The sequence below is a fragment of the Tachysurus vachellii genome, chromosome 19, assembly GCF_030014155.1.
Source record: "Tachysurus vachellii isolate PV-2020 chromosome 19, HZAU_Pvac_v1, whole genome shotgun sequence".
Lineage (NCBI taxonomy): Eukaryota > Metazoa > Chordata > Actinopteri > Siluriformes > Bagridae > Tachysurus > Tachysurus vachellii.
In genome coordinates this window covers 5,278,260-5,293,656 of record NC_083478.1, presented here as the reverse complement: position 1 = coordinate 5,293,656, position 15,397 = coordinate 5,278,260, and the positions used below count along the sequence as shown (strand labels likewise).

General features: G+C 37.6%; 2 protein-coding genes across 4 annotated transcripts; one reads left to right on the top strand and one right to left on the bottom strand.

Moving 5' to 3' along the window:
- Positions 1-7: 7 nt before the first annotated feature.
- c1galt1la (core 1 synthase, glycoprotein-N-acetylgalactosamine 3-beta-galactosyltransferase 1, like a) lies at positions 8-11,606 on the top strand. 3 transcript variants are annotated; one of them, XM_060894161.1, is made up of 6 exons: positions 8-169; positions 5,890-5,935; positions 6,199-6,264; positions 8,213-8,455; positions 8,784-9,448; positions 10,101-11,606. In XM_060894161.1, the coding sequence occupies exons 4-6, from the start codon at positions 8,251-8,253 to the stop codon at positions 10,461-10,463; spliced, it is 1,233 nt and encodes a 410-aa protein (XP_060750144.1). In that variant the 5' UTR covers positions 8-169; positions 5,890-5,935; positions 6,199-6,264; positions 8,213-8,250; the 3' UTR covers positions 10,464-11,606. The 3 variants fall into 3 exon arrangements, with proteins under 3 accessions (XP_060750144.1, XP_060750143.1, XP_060750145.1); XM_060894160.1 differs by lacking the exon at positions 5,890-5,935; XM_060894162.1 differs by lacking the exons at positions 5,890-5,935; positions 6,199-6,264.
- Positions 11,607-12,166: 560 nt separating this feature from the next.
- tac3a (tachykinin precursor 3a) lies at positions 12,167-15,081 on the bottom strand. The gene is made up of 7 exons (XM_060894163.1): positions 14,926-15,081; positions 13,566-13,677; positions 13,379-13,478; positions 13,020-13,052; positions 12,876-12,929; positions 12,585-12,654; positions 12,167-12,497 (listed from the first exon to the last, which is right to left on the bottom strand). The coding sequence occupies exons 1-7, from the start codon at positions 15,051-15,053 to the stop codon at positions 12,479-12,481; spliced, it is 516 nt and encodes a 171-aa protein (XP_060750146.1). The 5' UTR covers positions 15,054-15,081; the 3' UTR covers positions 12,167-12,478.
- Between the last annotated feature and the right edge of the window lie 316 nt (positions 15,082-15,397).

Genomic DNA, 15,397 nt, shown 5'->3' with positions numbered 1-15,397 from the left:
CATATACACTTCAGTTAACTTGACCTTTGACTGGTTTTAGTTATTTGCTCTCAGGTTGCCACTTGGACTTTGAGTTACTGTGATTTCCACCTCAGACTGTTTTGTGAATATTATGTTTCTGTACTAAAAAGTAACTCCACGTGGATTTTCAATTACTCTTGCTTCTCTGGTAAGTAAAATGCTAAATGTGATAGAAAAAAAAAAACATACTATAAATTCTTTACAATTGTGTATAAGACCAGTGGAATTTGCTGGTACAACTTTGTTACTTCCATTAACAAAAACATACAAAACATAAACATAGGGTTTTAGGACATGGTACTGCATGTTATAGAGATTAATGATATACAGATATTCAATATAGTATACAGTTCGCATTAAACAAGGGCATGACTAAGTGTATGTACAAAAAGTGTAATGTTAATCATTGAGTATGAGGTAAGAGGAAGAAACTATCTTATCTAATCTAAACTATCTTATCTAATCTTATGTTTGGTCAGATGTTGGATGTTCAGAATGTCTATGCCTAGGTTACTGTAAAGGGTAAAACCCTAAATGTAATGTAATCTAAATGTAATTTGATATGTCTTGGTTCTTATAAGTCGTCTGAACAAATTGTTCAAATTCACCTATTACAAACCATTATAACAAAATTATGTACTTTTCTGACATTTATAAAAGTGAGAATATAGTTCAAGAATAAATATGCCTACACAAGAGACCTGAATATAATTCTTATTATATTATATTAATATTAATAATTATAGGATTTTTTTTAAACTTGCCATTCAGCTTTTTTGCACAATAAGATAAATGCTCAATCTAGAATCCAGAAGGGTTCTTTTGGTTGTCCCTGTAGGGGAAAATTTTCAAAAGATTCAAGATTCAAAACCCTACAGCAGGGGTGTCAAACCCATTTTCACCACATCAGCATCATGGTTGTCCTCAAAGGGCCAGATGTAACTTCGAGGCAGTATAAATGTAGCTAAATGTAATTTAAAATAAATGCAACTACTTAAAAGTTAAAGTACCTTAAAGTTAAATAATTCTGGATTTTTATTATTCAACTTACAAATATTACATATATTTGCATAAGAAATGTTTGCTTGTTGCTCTATTATAACATAAATCCTTTTAATTTGTCAGCTTATGAAACCCACATTACTCCATGAATCAACGATCAAACTATCCAAGTGAATAAGGATAAATAACAAGTTATGACATTAACTTTGCTTTAAATGCCAACGTAGATTGTAGTGATGTTAGCAGAGACACCGAAGCTCCGAGGCGTGTGTCAAAAAAATGAACCGATTTTCATTGAAGCTTTGTATCGAAGCTTGAGTCGTTCTGGCAAAATCACGTGACCAATGACGTCCGACGCTTCGTTTCACACACACCCACGTGACATTATCTGATTCAAAGGTTTAAAATTGTGCGCGACACGCGGCGCGCCCTCGTGTGTTGTATTGGAGTATTACATGGAATCTATTACTGTGTAGCGAGTTTGTCAATGGAGCCTGTTACAAAAAGATCGCTGAAATGTGGGAACACTTTCATTTGATTTTGCCCAATAAGGTGGATATATATGATTTTGTTGTGAAGCCTATATTTATAACTTAAATCTCACTCATCATTGGGCAATTATACGATTCAGTGTAACATTTAATGTCGTATATTTTGTCATATATATTTATTGGATAGTAGTAATAAGTTGAAAAAGGAGTCTCCTTGGACGATGATGTTTGCAGATGACATTGTGATCTGTAGTGAGAGCAGGGAGCAGGTGGAGGAAAACCTGGAGAGGTGGAGGTTTGCGCTGGAGAGAAGAGGAATGAAAGTCAGTCGTAGTAAGACTGAGTACATGTGTGTGAATGAAAGGAAGGGAAGTGGAACAGTAAGGTTACAGGGTGAAGAGGTGAAGAAGGTACAGGAGTTTAAGTACTTGGGGTCAACAGTCCAGAGTAATGGAGAGAGTGGGAAAGAAGTAAAGAAGCGAGTGCAGGCAGGTTGGAGAGGGTGGAGAAAGGTGTCAGGAGTTCTGTGTGATAGGAAAATATCAGCAAGAATCAAGGGGAAGGTGTACAGGACAGTGGTGAGACCGGCCATGCTGTATGGTTTAGAGACAGTGACACTGTAGAAGAGACAGGAGTCTGAGCTAGAGGAGGCCAAGCTGAAGATGTTGAGGTTCTCTTTGGGAGTGACAAGATTGGACAGGATTAGGAACGAGTACATCAGAGGGACAGCTCATGTTGGACGTTTGGGGGACAAAGTTAGGGAGGCAAGATTAAGATGGTTTGGACATGTTCAGAGGAGGGAGAGTGAGTATATTGGTAGGAGAATGTTGGACATGGAGCTGCCAGGCAGGAGGCAAAGAGGAAGGTCAAAGAGGAGGTATATGGATGTAATTAATGAGGATTTGAAGCTAGTGGGTGCAAGTGTTGAGGATGCAGAAGATAGGGATAGGTGGAGAGAGATGATTCGCTGTGGCGACCCCTGAAGGGAAAAGCCGAAAGAAGAAGAAGAGTAATAAGTTGAAAAATGAAAAGGAATGGTTCACACTTTATACTTTTGAGACAAGGTCTATCCTTAATCTGTTTTTAGATCCAGTGTTTGATTTACTCCCAGCAGCTGGCCTATAATAATAATAATAATAATAATACATCATCCATGTTGAGGCATTTTCGTGCAAAGCATGACAGTGTCAGATCCTCTGTCCAAGATGTAGTCAACAGCCAAGGTTAAAGCCTACTTTTAATTTTATTCACTTGTTTCAGTTTTAATTATTAAAATAATTAAGTGGTTTAAAAGGGCTGCTGTTATTTTATTATTATCAAAATAGGAACAAAGTCTCTCTCACTCTCTCTTAAATTCAATTTAAGTGTGCTTTATTGGCATGACAAAAACTGTACATTTGTATTACCAAAGCATTTGCAGCTGTGCTGCATACAAATAGTACAAAAAGTTAAATTTAAACAAAGTACATTGCGCATAATTAAAAGTAAAATAGTAAATTATAGAAATACAATAAGAACGTACATTATTGTATTTAATATATTGATTCATTTTTTTTTATTAATCTATCCTTAATTTGTCAATCCATTAATTTTTGCTTCTAAAATTAATACATTGTTTGGTTGTGGAACATTGTGTGATAGCACTTTCACCAGCAGAGGTCCTCATCGAGCTCTGATTTGAAAAGCTTCGAGTAATGAACCTTTTTCCGATACAATTGGGTTAAAAGCTTCACTGCTTCAAGAAAGCTTCACTTCGCCATCACTAGTAGATTGTACTCTTTGACAACCGCCACTGCCTCATAACACAAAAGACATACCAGTTTTTCTCCTTGAAGCACAAACATATATTCGCCTTCCCATCTTTCTTGAAACAGCCTTCCATCTGCATCAATTTTTGTCTTCCTGGACATTTTGGGATCATTGTATTTCTTAATTCGGAAAATGGCACTGATGTGGAAGCACTGCAATCTAGTGGTTTGATGCCGTCACTTCACGGGTAACATGCATTATGGGAAATGTAGTTTGGTCAATGCGCCCTTTTAACTTATTTATTATAAGATAATCAGACCTTTTCAGCTCCTTGAGTTTGACACATATGCCCTACAGGGTTCCCTACGTTTAGGAAGTGAAATCCTCTTAAAAATACAAAGAGCCCATTGTATTATGTAATTTAATGTATAACTGTGTAAAATTATTATTAGTGAAAAAGGGTGTGTTGGTGAGGAGCAATCAGTTCCACATGATTTCAGGATTATTTGATGGAAAGGACTGTTTCTGTGTGTCACAACACTAACACCAAAGAAGGAAAACGTTTGGGATGGAAAAGTCATGTTAAAAATGGCCTACTACCAGAAAAGTGCATACAACCCCATTTTCATTAGATAGTTGGCTAAAACAGGGCTTCATGTACCTACAATAATAATAATAATAATAATAATAATAATAATTTCTATATTCTATGGTATATTCCTGATTCTTTTAGAAAAATGAATAAGTCTTTATTACATTCCCACATTTTTTCACCCAACCCTTATATCCCTTTCAAACTCCATTCTTTTCCCAACTCGTATATCATTCCTTTAAAAATTTCCCTTTCTAAGTTATATTTTTTTTACACATCATTATGGCATGTTCCACATTTTCTGGACTATTACATGCATCAAGTTTATCTGATGTGCATTTTCCCATTAAAAATATGGTTTTAATCCAGTGTGTCCTAGTCTTAATCTTGATAAAATCACTTCTGATCTTCTACATTTCCCTTTAATTGCCTTGACCTTGATTGCATTTTGTATATTATAATAGTGTCTCCCTTTGTTATCTATATCCCATTTTTTCTGCCATGTTTCCTCTATTGCTGTTTTTATTAATGACTTGGCCTCACCTTTCCCAAATGGGATTTTCATCATTTGCTCATTCTTTATTTTTAAGGCATTTTTTGAAGTCAGATCTGCTATCTCATTGCCCTCTACACCATCATGAGCCGGGACCCAACAAAATTGTACATCAATTCCAAGTCTTTCTATTCTTAGCATTATCATGAGTATTTCGTTTAATAGGTCATCTCTTGCTGTTTCAGTTGAATCCAAGCTATAAAGTGCTGCGATAGAGTCGGAACATATAATTACTCTTTGAGGTTTTACTTTTTCTACCCATTGTAAACCTAGAATTATAGCTACAACTTCAGCTGTGTACACAGATAGACTATCATTAATTCGTTTGCATATATTTGTCAAACTCTGGTATATACACTCCTACACTGTCCTACACTCAAGATTTGAAGACAGGCAAGAGTGACATTGACAGCCCTGCATTCCTACTGCCACACGATTGTTATTTGAGTCTTTAGACCCATCAGTAAATATTAACAAATACTGATAAAAAAAAAAGAACATATTCTTGAGTCAATTTTCCACTATTATTAGTGTTACTTTCAGACCATTCTCTCTTTAACTCCAGAAGTTTTAGTCAACATTGGGAACTGGGAATATCCTTTTTAAGCCCTTTCCTTACCATTTGTAGTCTAGTCACTTTTATCACTTCGACTCCTTTAAATTTTTGCATAATTTCTTCCATGGACATTGACAAATGTACATCATAAATAACACCTCTACACTTTGCTGCATTTCCTGGGATATAAACACTGATTCTTTCCTCATTTAATGTTTCTGCACGTGGGAATTTATCTCTTTGTTGTTTGTCTTTTGCAAATGCAAGTAACCTCCTGTTGCTTAGATACTCAGCATGCATAATTTTTCCCCATTTATTTTTCAATAGCTTTTGTCGGCTTTACGGGGTGAAAATGAACTCCTTCTCTTTTGAATGTTACCATCACTTTCATCACAAACTCAATTTCCTCTCGTCGTTCAACTCCTCGCTGCGTTTTCTGCAGTGGTGGTGAGATCTTTCAAATTGCTCCACGTCAGAATGCCCGGATGAGACAGCGAAATATGATTGGCCCAGATGACCACCGCGTTGTTACAAGGGATATGTAGTTCTAAAATATGGACTACAACTAGAACTACAAGCGTCTATAAACCTAAACAAAAAGTACATTTGTTTGTTATACCAATAAAAGCACTTTCAATGAATGAAGTAAACTTTTCGAATGAGATTTTGTCAGGGGTGACGTTATCCACTGTGGTATGTTCTTGATAAACTTCCGTATGTGGGCGGGGCTTCTGTTAACTGACAGCAGCTGTTCACCCAATGAAATCACTCATCGGCTCAGATCGCAATAAGGCAGTGCATGTATTAAAGTACACAAAGGAGGCCGCGACCGGAAACCAGCACAGAGTTAACGGAGCTCTATCAGAAAAAAAGGTCTCTTATAGATTTAAAAACAACATTTGTTTTGGATTTATTTGCTTTCTAGACTGTTTACACGTTTGTGACATGACAACTGAGTGGACAACAATGAGGTAATACGATGGAGTGGAACATCATTTTTAACAACAGGGATGAATAGTAATGGATAATAATAATAACGGTGATAATAATAACGGTGATAATAATAACGGTGATAATAATGATGGTGATAATAATGATGATGGTGATAATGATAATGGTGATAATGATAATGGATAATAATCAGGCTGTGAATCATCATATTGATCTGGTATCTTTACTTGTGCAGTGTCACAGCACATTTGTTTATACATGTCTTTTTTTTTTTTAAATACAGATTGATTTGAAGTATGATTTGAAGATCTGGCTTGATGGAAGCAGATGTCCTTTGCTGGGGATTAAGGTAAATACCAAGATTTCCCAGTCACTTAAGGTAACCAGTTTTAAAATGCTCTTTATACATTATCAGGAGCAAGGACTGCAGAAAAGTGCTGCATCTGTTCTGACTGAATTTTACCACATCACACACAGTGTACACACTGAAAATTGATAAATAGAAGCTTTGGCTAATGGAAAGAAACCTGTGTGATCTAATATGATATAATACTTAGTTTCTAATGCAACTGGGTGGTGTATTTTCATACTGAGCCACTGGCTCGTTACTTGTTCTTAAGATTACACAAATCTGGTCAAAAGGCTGACTGCTTAGCTGGTAGAAATTTACATTTACAGCATTTAGCAGATGCCCTTATCCAGAGCGACTTCCTTTTATTTTTATTTTTTTATTTTTTTTTAAATACAACTGAGCAATTAAGGGTTAAGGGCTTTGCCCAGGGGCCCAGCAGTGGCAACCTGGTGGACATGGGAATCAAACTCAAAGCCTTCCGATTGGTTGTCCAGCACCTTAACCACTAGGCTACCACATCCCTCATTGGTAGCATGCATTAACTTTCAAACCACTAATTAGATTTCACTTTAATCTCTTGCAGCACTGCATCCAAGACTAAAGACTGCACTGTCAGTTAAATAAGGACTATTAAGGAAATAGTAAATCATTGTCCTGCAAAAGAGTTTAATCTAACCATATGGGTGGGTGTGCATATACACTCATGATCCACTTTATTAGGAACAACTGCACTTTCATGCAGTTATCTAATCAACCTAACACGTTGCATAAAACCTTCAGTTAACCTTCACATCAAACATCAGAAAACAGACTTTAACCATGGCATGGTTGTTTGTGCCAGATGCACTGGTATTTCATTTTGTTGATATACTGGGATTTTTATACCCAACAGTCTCCAGAGTTTAAAGAGTGCTGTGAAAAGCATTCTGGGTGTGGAGTGTCTGCAGATAAGCATCTTACGACACCTCAAACCTTAAAGTGGATGGGCAACAACAGCAAAATTCAACATCAGATTCAACAAGAATCTAAGAGGATTGTTCCTCATTTTTTTGATTGTTTTTTTTTTTGTTTTTTTGTTTTGTGCACCCTTCCGCCATTGTGTGTAAAAAAAAAAAAAATAAAAAAAATAATTCCCAGGAGTTTCTGACGTACCAGCCAATCTGGAAAAACACTACTGTACCTGCCCTGGTTACAGTCACAGAGACCACACCTTTCCTGTGTGTGTGCCATGATGTATAATATTGACTGGAAAACACAGATTGTGCAAAGCATAAATCCTTGGCTAGTTTGCTTATGCTTTGCATGACTGTATAGTTGCCCATTGAATGTCATCTAGTACATTATCTGTTTATGAATACAGTACTGTGTGTGTAATGGTCATAGGAGAGCAATCTAAAGAACCTAGGTGAAACCCATACAGTGCTCAGAAAGTCAAGTCAAGAAGCTTTTATTGTAATTTCAACCATATATAGCTGTTGCAGTACACCATGAAATGAGACAACGTTTCTCCAGGACCACGGTGCTACAGTACATAACACAAAGACAGCGCTAAGGACTTAGTAAGTAGTCCTAGCCACATAAAGTGCATCTGTGTGACCTGGTACAAACAGAGCAAGACAAAAGATAAAAATACAGGAGTGCAGGACAAAAATACAAGCCAATACACAAAAGACATTACACAAAAGCAGCGCCCAGCAGTGAAAATACTGTATGCTCAATATTGCATTAGCAGAAATACTGGAATGAACACATTAGTATTATAGCAGCAGTTACATGAGGTATTGTAATGTAATGTGCAAAACAGCAATCGACTGAAATTGAACCCCAGAGCTGTAAAACATAGATATGACTTGCTGTGCTATGAATAATCTGAATAATGCAAGATACGGTTAAACCGAAAACATATATATCAATTCCCCAAACAATCAGGTGCATTTCTTTACAGCACATCGAGTGATTGCAGCTGACTGTGAACAGGTTGCCATGAAAGGGGTGAGCTCCAGGTCTGCATTCGCTCTGGGATTTCTGGTGGGCTGCTGCTGTCTTTACTTCTTCCTGAAGGAGGTGTGGTTCGAGCAAAGCTCTAATTTGTGGTTCAGTGCACAGCAGGAGAAGCAGACCATTAACAACGTCAGCTGGATGGTGCATCGTTATGCTCTCTTCAACCTGAATCACCCTCATCATACAGGTGCATCAGTGCTTCCTTAACCCTAACTCTGTTTGGCTATTCATGTGACTTTAAGGGCAGATGTAGCATGAAAAATGAATTTACTGTAGATTTAAAGTAACTTGTACTGACTTCCTGGGAGTTATAGTAGTTACAAGCAGCTTTTTTAACTTCTTCTTAAGCTCTTTTTGCTGTTTCACTATAGATGTATTAACAATCAAGCAGTAATCAAGGTTTAGCTGTTTTTATGCTTTGTATCATTACAGTAAATGTTAGCTTCCCAGAAATAAAGCATATAGTCTGTTTTAACTGAATTAATGAGCTATTATTACCATTTTTATCTCTATAGAAGAAGACAGTCGTGTTGCAGATGAACTTTACAAAAAAGTACGTATTCTGTGCTGGGTCATGACCAGCCCTAACAACCTGCAGTCAAAGGCTCGGCACGTGAAAGCAACGTGGAGTCGTCACTGCAACACGGTGCTTTTCATGAGCTCGGAGGAGGATCATGACTTCCCAGCTGTGGGCCTTGAAACGGGAGAAGGACGTGATCAGCTCTACTGGAAGACCATCCGAGCATTCCATTACTCCCTGAAGAACCATGGCGACGACGCAGACTGGTTCCTCAAGGCTGACGATGACACTTTTGTGGTGGTGGACAACCTGCGCTTAATCCTGTCTAATTATTCCTCCGAGGAGCCCATCTACTTTGGCAAGCGCTTCAAACCGTATGTCAAGCAGGGCTACATGAGCGGCGGAGCTGGATACGTGCTCAGCAAGGAGGCGTTGAGGCGATTTGTGAAGGGCTTCAGCACCCAAGTGTGCACTCATACTTCCTCTGTGGAGGACCTGGCTATGGGTCAGTGCTTGGAGAAGATGGGAGTGTTGGCAGGAGACTCGAGGGACAGTATACAGCGTGAGACCTTCCACCCGTTCATCCCTGAGCACCACCTCACTCAGGTTTTTTCCAAAACTTTCTGGTACTGGAATTACTGCTACTATCCTATCGTGTTGGTAAGTCATCCGATCATCCGTTTCAAATTTCCATTAATGAACTTATCAGTCGAGCATCAGCTGCTCAGGAAAACTAAATATACTTACAAGTTCAGTCATTGCTTTATTGTCAAGGGGATAAGCTAAAAAATGGGTTTGCCCTAAACAGTAGTGAAAAATTGCCTCCAGTTTTTTGTGAATTTTATTTAGCTAAAAATACTTCATTTTTCAGCTGTTATTTTTTTTTTTTTTTGCTCCCAAAAATTGTGATGCTACCAACATTTAAAAATTTCACGTGTTTTGCTAAAGCTAGCATTGTCGCATTACGTACGTTTGTCATTTGCCACCGTCTGGGAAACGGCTTATACTTCTGGTTAATAAAAAAATAGTTAGTATTCTATTTGAGATGATGCTACCTTTCTAAAAATCATACACTAGACACCTGAGTACGTGGTAATTTTTCTGTTGACAAAGCTGCTTCTCAAAAAAAAAAAAAAAAACACGTTCTAACCTCCAAAATATAATGATTCAACACTGATGCGGTTTAAAATGCATCATAGTGAGTCTCATTGTTGCGGTTACTGATATTCTATTTTGTCATTCTGTTTCTCAGAAGCTTTTTCGAATTGTTATTTGGGATCATCTTGCCATCCTGTGTAATGTTTGTTCGCAGGGTCCACAGTGCTGCTCTGATGTCGCCGTGTCTTTCCATTACGTGGACGCTGAGCTGATGTACCTTCTAGAGTACTACACGTACCACCTCCGGCCTTACGGCTACCGGTACCGCTACAAACCTCCAGATCCTTCTCTTCTTCACACAACAGAGAACACTGACAGACCGGTGAAGGTCACTGTGAAAATAACACCGCATGTAGCAGAACAACCAAAGGTGTCCAACTTGACGCAGCAGATCCCAGTCAAGCCTGAAGGACAGGGAAATACAAAGGGGGACAATGTGCAAAAGACAGTCCAAGAGATCAAGTCAGACAACAGCAGCACTTTTCAGGAGAGCCAGAGATCATCGTCAGGCAGCTGAAATTGTAGCGTGCATTGTAGAGGAAGAGTACATGTACATGGGAATTTACTGTCAATTGAATGTATCGTGCAGCTCCTTAGAAGTTCCTCTGAATTTAAGTAGGTGAAACCAGTACCTTCACAGCACTGTTGAACGCTGAGGTGTTGATTGGTCAGGTGTTGATTCGTTTTCTCTGAAGTGTCAAATCACAGCTTTATATTAACCAACTCATTCCAATACCTTAACGTGTCTACAATTACTGCGAACTCATCAAAACCTTGATACGGTGAAGCTTTCAGTTAAGAGATGTTTATGAAAGGAATCTGCAGTGTCAGCACTTTGTAACAGTTTATCACAGGAGAGTTAGAATGGCGAAATGCTCAGGGCCGAGCTTTTAGCATATTTAAATTAATAAACTGTTTCTCTTACTGTTAACATAACTATAAACAGACAAAAAGTTATCATCTCCATTAATAATGAAGGTGCTGTGGTGTAAGAGGAATATGCTTGGATTTTAATATACTAATGATTCTAATAGTCACTTAGTGTACAATGAGAGCAACTCAAATCAAAGCTATCAGTGTTTTCCTAAAAATCAAGGCATTATATAATCCAGTTCCACATGCGTAGACTTGTTTCTTTAATTTTTCATTTTAATTTCAGTTTTAATCGGGTTTCCGTCAGGTAAAATTAGCAACGTTACCGTCGGCTTTCTGGACAGAGATCGTTGGACTGTTGGTATTCACAGGAGAGTTTGAGTGTCTCGTTGACCCAGCGGACAGTCGACTGCATTTTTTTGCAGGAGATAATCGTGCAGATATTCATTCACCATCTCTTTCATTCATCTCCTTTGTTCCAGGGTTTATTTTTTACTACCTTCTCATGATGAGGTTGTACATGTATCCACCTTATATTGTAATTCTGATTTACAGCAATGTTGGAAATATTTCTGTAAGCTAAGTAGCACTGACCATTCAAAATATTTTCTCCTAAGTTATTGTTCATGAAGTGACATCAATGTACAGGATTTATTGCCTCCCGCTGCATTTGAGGTACAGTATCTCTGGAGGTCGGTGTGGAGTTCTCTTCCTCTTTATTTTTTTTTTGTCTTGTTGCAAAGAAAGTGCTTTACTGTTTAATTAATAAAGCCTGATCTCTAAGCCATGTCAGCGTGATCCTGTGTGGTCTAGTTCTGGCTATTTGTTTCATTCCAGTATTTCTTTTTTTTTTCTGCTCTAGTTACACATTTAATCCACAAATAAATCGACTTTCTATGAAATGTATTAAAGCTGCTGAGACCTAGATGTGGCAGAAGAGAAATTAAAATGTCAGTCTGGGTTTATCTTTCAACATTACACCACCTTAAATTAAGTAACTCTTCATGAGTGCCATTCATCTCTATGTTGTTAGCATTTATATGGCTCAGTTGTATATGAGAGGCTTGCTAAGACACAGCCAGCAAAGAGAATGAATAAATAAATATATGTGGCCTTCAGGGTAAACATTTCATTTATCTCTAATATGCAAATCGTATTTGCTGTATGGATTTTTGTTGTCATTCATTTCCAAGGTTTGTTCTATATGTTGCATATGGGATGTTAATATGTAGCATATAATGAACACTGTTTTGTGCTTCTGAAGCTACTAGTGCGCCATATTCAAAATACTGATCTATAGACACGTACAGTATTCTCTGTGTAGCTGTAGATCAATGACAAGCCCAATTAAATAATACATTTATTTACAAAAATGTAGATGTTTTTTTATTACATTAGAAAGTTAATGTGGTAAATAAATATAGTCAGATAAAGATGTTTTACAGATACAGATTTATATACTGCTACTGCTATATACAAATATATGTAGGTTCTAGTTGCAGTTCAACATAAATCATCATTTGACAAATGGAATTTAATGAAAATTAATTGCTATTGTGTAATTATTCAACTCTTTTTTTTTTTTTTTTTTTTTGCATGTGTTTAATGAAAAGGAGTTAATCCTGTGAGAATGGCACAGCAGATCCGGAGGTGTTTTGCCTATAACCCACGACGAAACCTGCAATGAAAATCATTAGGTTTAGATAGTAAAAACGTATACAGATGTAATGTGTGGCAAATTTCAAGGCCAAGATACAACACAAACCTCAGTCTGCACTTGTTAAAGAACAGGCCACGTGTCTCTGGGTAGTCTTTCCTCAAGGGACGTTCAGCATCTGTCAGTGTAAATACAACACGTCCGAGCTGATCGCAAATTCACACTTACAAATCCCTAGAGTTGAATTAACAACCCAGAAACCCAGACGCATTCACATCTGGATGTACAAGTGTTAATTCAGCACTGGGGATGTGGGATATGCACTTGATGTGAAGATGTACACTTTGTTCGCAGATTCCTAAAACAGACACAGGTATTTGCATTTAAATCTGTTCTCACCATCTCCACTGTTTCGCCGTCCCATGAGCCCCACAAAGATGTCGTGCATTTCCCCTGAAATCAAATCATAAAGCATGAAATGAGAGTGTTTCTGTGGAAGGCAGAATTATAATAAGTAGACATCAGGAAGGAGGATGGTCTTACGTTTACGCTGAGACTGGTCATCAGCAGCAGCATCTGAAAACAAATAACACTGTCAGATTTTCTTAATCTTCTTTTAATCACATTAGGAAAGGGACTGGAAATGGTCTTGGCTGGGAAATAGAATTAGCGTTGTTTTTGTTTTGCTGTAGTGTTTTCTCTTTCTTTTTCATGCTTGGGTAGTTTAAAGATATTATTATTATTATTATTATTATTATTATTATTATTATTATTGCAACTTTTGTCTATATTATCTTTCCAAACCAGCCAAGCCAATCTGGCAATCCAAGAATCATGACAAAAGCATCTCTTGCTGTCGTCCCATCCCAACAATCATGCAGAATATGAAACAGCTTTCTCACCTGCGCTCCTGCGACCCATGAGACCAACAAAACTGTCGTAGTCTATGTCGTGATACCGCTTGAGCAAATTTCGAGCCGCGAGTCGAAAACTTGGACTCTCCTGCGCGAAGAAAACGAGTGGAGATCATGATGCTACAAAAATATGTTGGTCAACAGCACTGACTGAAGCAAAAGGTAAAGTACTTACGTCCGAGGTCGATCTCTGCGTCTCTTGTTCCGCGCAGCTTGACTCAGTGAATCGAGTCTCAACCAGAAGGATGAACACCAACAGCAAGCCTCGGTACATTTTCACACACAGTCTTAAGAGAGAAACCATCAGAAAGTGGCATGTGATTAATAACAACTGAATAAAATAAAACAAAGCATCTTTTACACTGTGTAATGTGGTGTATTACAGCTAAACTTCAGTTTCTGCGTTGCGTAATGCGTGAATATTATCCACATACAATGCGCAAAACCAGCAGATTCCCTGTCACTCTTAGACACGGTAGATTTCCCTTCAGTGTCTAAGCATGTAAGCATAAGTGCCACTAACGATTCTTTCAGAATTTCTTGGAGAAATGTTAATTTCGAGAAGTGCCAAATGAAGGCGCAAAGAACATTTGTTTTTTATTCTCACGGTTTTATGATTCAATAATCTTTTAACAAGGTTACAATTTCAGCTGGTACTTGTCCTTTTAAACCCAGGTGAAATCCAGGTTCTTCTGGGACCCTCAAATGTTCCAAATACACCCCAACAATAAAGTTTTCCCTGTCTAAAATTATTCCAAGCTACAACATTTTCCTCAAGCTAACAATCCCAAACAGAACAAATAACCCATTGAAATATCTTTAAAACACTGAATAATTCCAACTGGCAACCCTGTGTTTTCCCATTATTTTAACCAAGGAAACATGCGTTGTGTGGCATACTGTACATACTATTTGGTCTTTGACGTGCACAGATGGATAATCTGGATAAAAAAAATTTATTGTTATTTTTGTTATTATTTATTTCCACCCATGAATTGTCCCATCCCAGTGAAAGACACGTTTTGCGCATTATTTGACACTCATAACCAAATAGGTACATGTGGTTGAATGGTAACATTGAACGTTTAATTGTGTATTCTTTAGCTTAATAAACGTTTAACGGTAGCAGTAATGCAAACATGGCATGTGTCAAAAAAAGGATAGAACATTTTACAGAACATAAAAAGGGAATGGTTAGGATTAGGGAAAATATTTCGATGTGAACTTGTGCGTAATGGAAAGGTTTCACCATATAGGCGTGGATGTTTTAGTTTACATTCAATTAGAGGCAAGTTAGATGATTTTCATAAATAATCTTTTAAAATGATTTGGAACCGATTTCTGATTTGAACTTTTTTATTTCGGAGCTGTAACAAATCTCGCTTTTGGCGCGTTTCATTTCTGGTGCGTTCTGGATCCGATGTATAAAGTGTACCTCAATAAAATGCACTAAATCATTGAGTCAACACTACATAATAAATATGCATTTTAGAATTTGTTCCAAGGTGCTGTGTAGACACAGTAGTGCAACTTACCTGATCTGATAAAACGTCACAGGTGATGCGCACGGACGAGTCTCTTGGAGCTGAGAAGAGGAGCTGACGGTTAAAGCTGTGCCTCGATATCCTGTCAGTGAAGAATTCCGCATAGATGATCGCTGCATCAGCAAAGTCCAATCAGTCGTGTCTGGGTAGATGTGATTTGAGGTTATATAGCCTCTGTATCACGCAAATGAAGACCCTGACATCAGAAGGTGCGAGGGCGTTCCATAAAAAGCATACCCCGCAGCGCGCGCTTTGGTCACCCACTGACGTCATTTCAAGACTTTAGATATCAGAGTGTCATTTTTCTAAACACAACATTAAATTACTTTACCGGCTATAGAAACATGATTTGTAGTGATCCTTTAGACATTGGAACAGAACTTTAGACCGCAAAGTATGTCGTTATCAGTAGAACTGGTCTGACACTAATATACTGATATGATAATAAGCCTCTTTTAAATCA